The following is an 8,828-nucleotide window of genomic DNA, read 5'->3' as shown; positions in this document are numbered from 1 at the left end:
TGCTGTTATTTTGTGTTTATTAGTATGCTGTTTGACATTTCGAAAGGTTTGGGCTCAATATTAAAACAGGATTGCAGACTTTGAAAAGAGACATGAAAAGTCATTTACTGCTGGCTGAATAGTAAATATTCATGTGACTTAAAGTGCAATTCCACCAAGAGCTCCCAGGCTATTTACAGGAAATGTACATGCGGAAGGTCTATTTGTAGATAATGCCGTGAAGTGATCATAGTAATACGCCAACGGTGAGGTGCGTGTAAAGAAGCCAAGATGCACCTAGAAATCAGCCTGTCACCAGGGCTGCAAGATATGCTGCGAATATATCCTCGTATTCACATCGCAAAGGACCGCTTGGAGTGTCGCCTATTATCTTACAAGTATTCTGAACTTGAATTTTATGTGCTAATGACATTTAGCCAGTTCAACAAAGACTCACCACAGCAGACACCCACACTGGACGCAAAAGACGTTGCCAGAAAATGCTAATGGTCACAGATGGGAACAAGAGGAAGGAAGAAAATACGTATATGTTGCACCTGATATCGCAATATTTACCATCACAAGAATGCAGCCCTATTTGCTAATTTCTGGCACATAAAAATATGTTTTCAGGTCATTCAGGCTGTGAAGAGAGCAAGACTTGAATCAGATAACAGGAAGGCTGAGTAGAGTACAACTAAGTTACTGTGTTTTATCCAGTTAGGCTTGGAACCTTTGGCTTGGAACGTGCTGTTTTTGGAAATTTTAGAGTTAAAATAAGGATCAAAACTCTGTAAGGAACACACATTTGAAAGGTCACAGTTAGATAATATAAAGACAGGACACTAAAGAGAGTTCAAAACCTGAATATCATTATCATTTTGTATTTGCTTTAAAATATTAAAACCTTGTTTTAGAAGCACTGTTTGCTCACATACACCTCTGCTCCCAATGCAAATACTTAATAATCATTGAGAAGGTTAGAGTTTGTATATAGCATCAGCCTGAACCAAAATTTGGGTCGAGTCGGGTTGAAATGATATGCTTAATAGACGGGTAGGGTCAGGCTGGCGATGCTGGGGTGTGTTTTTAATAGGCCTACAGTACATAGAGCACAGAGAAACTAAGCAAGAATGCACTGTAAAAAGTTATGTTGATTCGCTTAATGTAGCTGCAGAGGAGTAGGTGTTTACTCGACAGAGAGGTGCAGAAGTTAATTAGACTGTAACAAGTGCAGTGCACTGCACAACTCAAGCGCATGCGGCCCCTCTTCACTCCTCTCTTCTCCTATCAGTCACACATCCCAGAAGATTTGCACTTGACTCACCTTGCGGTTACAACAAGCGACAAAGTGGACCTGTAAGATGTTAAGCAAAGGCTAAGAAATGGGAGAAGTTGCACTTCTAAGCCAAGTCAGAGGTCCAGAAGTGTTTTAAACTGGTAGCAATTTAAAACAGTATGTCGGGTTTACTCCAAGCTCACTTCTCTAATTAGAGTTAATTAGTCGCATTGGAGACTAATATTTTAGGCCCAATCTAAACCGTAGCAGAAAGGATAAAAGGAATTAGTATGTTGTTCTTAGATTGTATTTTATCTCATGATAAATTAAAGGTGTAGCAAAGTTTTCTATCTGGAGCCTTTTTCTTCAGTTTGAGAATGATAGCAATTTGGTTCTCCAGAGCAGGTGGAACAAGCAGATGGAGATTTTTCAAGTAGTGTAATATAGTATAGTATAGTATAGTATAGTATAGTATAGTATAGTATAGTATAGTATAGTATAGTATAGTATAGTGCAGTAAAGTTTAACACAGTGTAGTGGACTGTTGTATAGAACAGTATAGCAAAGTATAGTATTGTATAGCATAGTATGGTATGGTGGCTTTAGCATAGCGCAGTGTAGTATAATGTAGTGGGTTGTAGTATAACATAGTGTGGTATAGTATAATGCAGTTCAGTATAGTATGGCGTAGTATAGATTAGTATAGAATAGTGTGGTATGGTATAACATTGTGTTTTAAGTGTTTGAATCTTCAAATGTTGTCGGATTTAGTTTCTGATCAGCCGATGTTTTGCCAGACGTCCATAATCAACATGTCGGTAAGTTTGTGCTGAGAAGGAGGAGTTGGAACTACTGTATCTGTGTGTTTCATTTACAGATATCACAAATGTATAATTTACAATCACGTTATCGCCTTGGGAGGGTTTTCTGCTCGCTCTGTTGTGTTTCACATTGTTTCACAAGCTCTTGTAATCAATTCATGAAATCCCGCTGCTGTCATCTGGTGATCTGGTGTACGTTAAAGCTTTGTCATTTACTGGATCAAAAAAAAAATCTCCCAAAGCTTTTCGCTACTGGAGTCTGTGCAAAGACCCAGATTTCTTTGCTGGGTGTTGTGGTCGTTGGCATTGCTCAGCTGTTGTTTTGATGTGTTGTTATATAATGCGCTGTAGCGCTCTGCAGCCGCCCTGGAGACTTTGTAAGTATGTTTGAGGTGATGAAATTCCATTAAGACTTCTGGACCCCCTTCCACATGTAAAGCCAAACGGAGGGCAGAACAGCAGTCAATCGCACGGCGCCCTTCCTAAAGCCACTTCCAGCACAGCTGAAAGTTCCTCCCAGACCTGCACTCTTAGCTCCCTCTCTCAGCGTGACAGCACATGTGATATACGGCGGCCCGGCCGGTGGGTGTGCACGGTGTCGCCATAATGGAGTGGTGGAGCTGCGGGCGTTATGGATTGAGAGCGAGCAGACTCGTCCATGAATCTGCCCCTAACTGTTCTTCTGCCTTTGTGGTGGTAACGATTGGCTGGCTCCCCTCTGTCAACATATTTCCTCCATCTTAGTTTAGAACCAGAGATATAGCTCTCCATAAAGACCAGCACAAAGGGAGTCGTCCCCCCTCCACTCCGCCGTACACAAAAGACTCAGGACTGGGGCTTGATAAAGGCTTTACGCAGAGAGAGGAGAGGAGCTGATGGCCGGCGGGACCGCCGGATGGACCCTATTCTCTCCACACACAAAGACGGGCTCTCACTCAAGACACTATCTGTGCGCCGTTGGTCTGTTTGTGAATGCGTGTGGCCGCGTGTGTGTGCGGTGCCCTCCTCACTTTTTTTTTTCTTCTGATCCCCAGTTTCCTCTTTTCTCTGACACACACACACACACACACACACACACACGACGCACACATCCGCCTTTCTTGTTAGCAGATGCTAATATAGCGCACGACAAAGCCCCGGTAGAGAGCTTTCAGACCCCAACGCTGGCTTTCTAAAGCAGTTCATCTTCATGCACAGTGTATCCAAAGGACTGCCAAAACCTACTTCCTTGAAAAGATGTGGGTTTTTTTTCTTTTCTTTTTTTTTTGACTCTCGCTTAGTCATTTGGAGATCTATTCAGTTTCACTTAATTAGCTGTGCTGCTGATCTCGCCGCTGTTATAGAACATTAGGTTGGTTATTAATTGCTCCCGGTGATCTTGAATAGGACTCCTTGTCCACCTTGATAAATCTCCAGCATGTGACTAAAGTGTTTCACCTGTGATTTTTTTTTTCCTTCTTCTTCTCCTTCTTTCACCTGCAGAGAAATGGGTGAGGGGCCACGCCATCGACCGTGGCGAGATCGACGTCGGAACCCAGCAGAGCCAGGCGATCCCGCCGGGCCTCTTCTGGAGGTTTCACATGACCGTCCACCATCCGACCTACGTCAAGTTCAATCTGTCGCTGTCGCACAACGCGCTGCTGGGGATCTACGGTCGCAGGAACATCCCGCCCACACACACTCAGGTAGGGATTGCTCCTTGTTGGAGAGTTGCTGCTCATCCAGATGGGCCGCACTGCGCCTTTCCTCCCAAGTTCGTCCTCCGTTTGTCTGGCCTTGGATTTGGGTGAATATTAAAAGAACTCACTCCAGTTCTCACAATGAAGTATTTCAAACGGAGGGGAATAAGGTTTTTTTTTTTTCCTTGGCAAGGGCTTTGTAGGTATCGAAACTGTCATTTTGTCTTGCTTCCTTCAGCGCAATTCCTTGTCTACGTCTCGCATTATTACGCCAGGAATCCCGTCTCCCATTGAGGATTCAAATCAGTTTTGTTTCTTGCTCTTAAAAATATTGATTTGCAGTCAGACAGGTGTCCATAAACTGTATTTATGCGTTTCTGTCAGCTGAATTTGTGCAAACACAATAACGGGTTGATTGATACGGCAACCCAGCGGAGCGTGAATTGTTACCTGCCTGTTTAAACAGGTAACAGTTAAGAGCCGCGAACAAATCACCGCTTCCAACTTGTTTTGACAACAGACACAGCGAATATGCAAATGAGAACAATTAAATTGTGACTTCAGCTGTGTTAAAACGCAGCGTAAGAGATGATGGAAAACCCACTTTTTATTGTTTTTTTTAATCAGGCTCAGTAGAGTAATCAGCCAGTGGGGTCTTAATCTCATCAGATGTAGGCTGTAATGTCGCATATTGCTGTTTGCCTACTGCAAAAAAAAAAAAAAGAATATTGTCCTCATAGGAGAGGAATATTTTTCCAAGCTGTCTTAAGAAGCGTGGATGTTGTTGTTTTTCCAACAAAACGATTATTTCTGTGCTTCTAAGCTTACACACACACACGCGCGCGCGCGCGCACGCACACACACACACACGCACACACAGAGACACTGTACACGACTGGTGTTGTGCCATGTAACAAGCACGTATAGAGACAAAGGATGCATCTCACTCTGAGTCATCTGCTTTTTAACATCAGTGCTTTCCTGCTCTTGTCTGCATGAAGAGGTCTAATTAGCCGTTTTTGACATTCGCGTGACACAGAGCCCTCAAGGGGAATCAGACTCAGGGAGGGCTTTGCTACTTCAAGGAGAACTGAGGGACGGATGGATGGTAAGAGGGACCTGCTGCTGCTGCTGCTGCTGCTGCTGCAGCTGGTGGAGAGACTTGAGCAGGGAGAGAAAGAAGAACAGAACAGTTTAGATGTATGAAATGGGGAGTCTTGCGATGTATGTGAAGTTCTGGAGGGAGGACACCGAGTTGAATCAATCGAGGCTCGATACTTGCTACAATGTCGTCTCCCCCCCCCCCCAACAGTCTGTATTTAAAATCCGGAGGCACGGTGAACCCAAGTGATGTGAGCTTGTGATCTTTTAACCTGGCTCTGTTGCGTACCGCATGTATTCACAACTACGCAATAAAAGGAATCATGCTGACATGTCACTAAGTCTGGCAAAGCTTTAGCAGCGTGCCAATTTATTCTTCATTTACCGACTAAAAGACACGTCTTGGCTGCATCACCTTATGTCACTGTTCATTTCGCTCAGCTAAACACACAGGTGTTAATGGCAATAGGAGAGAGTGTATGACGGAGGGAAGAAAAAAAAAATCTCCATCTGTGGAGGTGCGCTTCAAAGGCTCCGAAAAAAGATATGATCAGAGCGGTGAAATTTTCTTGAGAAAAATGACACGTTGGCAAATGCTAGCTAAAAGATGGAACCAGAACTTGCTGTTTTGAGTTGACACAGGCTGTTTTTTGTTTTTTTTTTTTCATTTAAGTTTTGAGATTTCTAACATAATAATTAGGATTTATGAACAGTCATATGTACCTTTGTAAATTGGTCTCTTAACAGTAAACATTGCTTTGACATGCTCGTTTACCGTTATGTTGCTGCTCCCTGCAAATGGATTCGTTACCCTTAAAGTTTTTTTCCCCCACATTTTCTCAATTTATAACTACAAATGCCTATTTATCATAATGTGTCAATTGAAAGGCTGCATTTTTATCTAAAGTACAGGTCTCAAACCCGGGTCCTCGAGGCCCAGTGCCCTGCAACTTTTACATTTATCTCTGCATAAAAACAGCTGAATCATACAATTGGGTCAGTAGAAGAGCTCTGTAGAACTCGACTGCTTGCTGAGGAGGTTTTTCAGTCACTGATTCAAGTGCGCTGAACAAGGGACACATCATAAATTTGACCCTGGTTTAATTCTTTAGCGTTATCATCCTGATAAATGTTGAACCTCCACCTCAGCCTCAAGTTTTATGCAGCTTTCACCCGGTTTAGATCAACAAACGGACATGTTTTTGGCTCCGTTACAAACAATGTGACAGTATTTTCAAAGCTGGCCGAAGGTTTAGTTTGTGCCTCATCCGGTTGGTGTGTTTGCTGTGTCCTCTATTTGACCAGTTGCAAATTTCAGTCAGGACTTCTTATGGCTTTCTTTCAACAACGGCTTTCCTGCCGTCATTTTCCCAGTTAAATGTTATTAAGTAACAGCCATAAATGATTCATCCACTTTAAACTGTAACGTCTCCAGAGATGTCATAGGTTAAATACAAAAAGTTAGTTTTTTTTTTCATTGAAAAAAGAAAATAGTTGAACCAGCTTAATTGAATTGCTTCAATTGGTAACAATTAATCCAGTTAAGGTTGTCCAAATTAATTTATGAAGTTGGTTTAACTTGACAAATTTAACTCAGTCTTACTCAAGTCCTTTAGTTTTGCTTCAAATAAAGAAGTAAACTAATAAAGGATTTTTTTTTGGCTCAGGCAACCTTTATTTGAAAGTATTTAGACAGGAAAGTGTGTAGAGGGGGAAGACATGCAGCATCAGAACGGGAATCGAACCTGCAACGGCCACGTCGAGGACTAAGGCCTCTTTATGTTTGCTGACCTCTGACCCTGCACCACCAGCACCTGGTTGGTGCTGGTCTGTCTCTGTGTCATGATGACAGGATACGAACGTGGCACTGAACTAAACTGTTTCAAGTAAAGTTGAAGCAAAATGTTCCTTTAAGTTACAATTGTGTTTTACTTTTAAGCTAATTCAACACAAAAAATAAGTTGTCATCACTAGACCACAAGAATTAAGTGAGATTAATGTAAATAAGTCCATAATAATACACTTTTTAGAGGGTATGGTTTCCACATTTCAATTGTAAATAACTTTAGGTTTTCAAACGGTTGCTAATTTCATTATCCTGGCCAATCCTTTAATCTATCCTGTGAAGCATCACTTCCTTAGTTTTGACAAGCACATATTAAGCAATGCTTTTCACTCAGCTCTGCTTTGCCAGCTCAGAAAACGCCTCTGCGATCCTGTCGGTGTGTCGTTTCCAGTTTGACTTCGTGAAACTGCTGGACGGGAAGGCCCTGCCCAGGTCGCTGACCGATCCCGTCTCCTCCGCCAAAACCCCGAAGGGCCTGCTGCTGAGCGGCCTGCAGGAAACCGGCTTCATCGAGTACATGGACCCCGGCACGTGGCACCTGGCGCTCTACAACGACGGACGCAACCTGGAGCAAGTGCTGCTCCACAGCACCCCCATAGGTGAGTGCAAGACCCCTTCCCCTCTCCGTGCGTCGCAGACCGTGAACTCTGCTCGTCTTTCTGTTTCCTGTCATCTCTTCCCCCTTCCGTCCTCCATGTTTGTCCCTGCAAGAACATAAGGAGTGATTTGAAACTCATTGACATTTGGTGGGGGAAACTTTTCCCATTTTGCCAGTTAGTTTGACATGCCAAGAGAGACGGCGGATAGGAAAGGGGAGGACAGCTCCTGTAGTAATAACAGGGCTTGCTAACTGCAGCTCATTGCGATGACACACACGGATGGCAGTGTAAATTGAAGGATGTGAATAATGCAACAGTATGCGGCTGAATATAGACAAGTGGATAATTACCAGGGTAATTGCTTCTTCACCTGGTTGTCCAGTAAACCCTTAAAGAAGCACGATGTTTTGAGAGCAACCAACTCAAAAGTTGTTTTTTTAACAATGTTTTTAAGTGTCTGTTTTCATATTTTAGTATTTTAAACACAAACTGTGTTTCACCGAGGCACTTTTGAAGCTTTTAAGCTAAAGTTGTGTATCACCAACCTCTTGAAATCCCAGGTTAAAAGCTCTTCAGTAAAAAGCTCGATGAAGCCAAAAACATTGTACTGCAGACATGTTTCATCTTCATATCGACAGAGTCCTCTTCACAGTGACTGACAGAGCCTGACAGCTAAACACAGATTTCATTTCAGAGTTGTCAAACATTTGTTGACACGTTCGTTGTGTGCGTGTGTCTACAGTCTAGAATAGACCAGAGGATTTCGAGTCGGATACTCGGAGCTAAAGCGGGGAGGCGGCAACCTTTCGCTTGCTTTTCACCCTGTTGCTCCTTTATAACGATGAAAGCAAAGACACGACAAGAGAGGCCCTCGAAATGAAGGCGCTTAGTCGACTAACGACTTCGACAATTATTAATCAGGTGGCTGGGCTCAAAAGACGGAAACAATGCGCATGGATCGGTGTCAGAGTTCATTTCGCCGACCATTCATGCCCCTAACGAGGTCCAGAACCTGACACCGCATTGTTTTTGGTGGCAGAAAATCAAAACCATCGAGCCGGGGTTCAGTAAATTCTCATAAAGAGACGCGGCGCACTGAAAGCCCAGAGAGCCGGGCCTTTACGGAGAGAGAGAGATGAGATGATCTCTGTCGGGAAATTGAGCTTTTCCGCAGCAAATAGTAACAGGATCCAATAAGAAAAAGAAGAGTATAAATAAGAGTGGGGGAGGGGAAGAAGACTCAAGACTGCTGTGAAAATAAATAAAATAACATGAAATCAATGCCAGAGTAGTTTGTGACAAGGAAGAAAATATGAGAACACGACGACGGTAATATAGTGCATGAAACGATGCTGAATGCAGGCGAGGAGACACACAATATGTAGCAAACACATGCATGTTTAAACACGCCTGCCAGAATATTGACGAGCGGAGTTTGTATGCGGCAGAAGAAAACATGGATGGCCGCTGTTATGAAATCTGGATAAAGGCAAACATATATATATATATATATATATATATATA

General features: G+C 43.0%; 1 protein-coding gene across 1 annotated transcript in view; it reads left to right on the top strand.

The window, feature by feature from the left end:
• tenm1 (teneurin transmembrane protein 1) overlaps window positions 1-8,828 on the top strand; it is a 281,619-nt gene that overhangs the window by 147,659 nt on the left and 125,132 nt on the right. Inside the window, exons 7-8 of the mRNA XM_007554794.2 lie at window positions 3,562-3,764; window positions 7,097-7,304. Of these exons, the coding sequence (XP_007554856.1) occupies window positions 3,562-3,764; window positions 7,097-7,304 (411 nt within the window). The remainder of the gene's footprint in view (window positions 1-3,561; window positions 3,765-7,096; window positions 7,305-8,828) is intronic.

Source organism: Poecilia formosa, unplaced genomic scaffold (genome assembly GCF_000485575.1).
Source record: "Poecilia formosa unplaced genomic scaffold, Poecilia_formosa-5.1.2 Scaffold66, whole genome shotgun sequence".
Taxonomy (NCBI): Eukaryota; Metazoa; Chordata; class Actinopteri; order Cyprinodontiformes; family Poeciliidae; genus Poecilia; species Poecilia formosa.
This window is presented reverse-complemented; position numbering and strand designations above follow the sequence as displayed.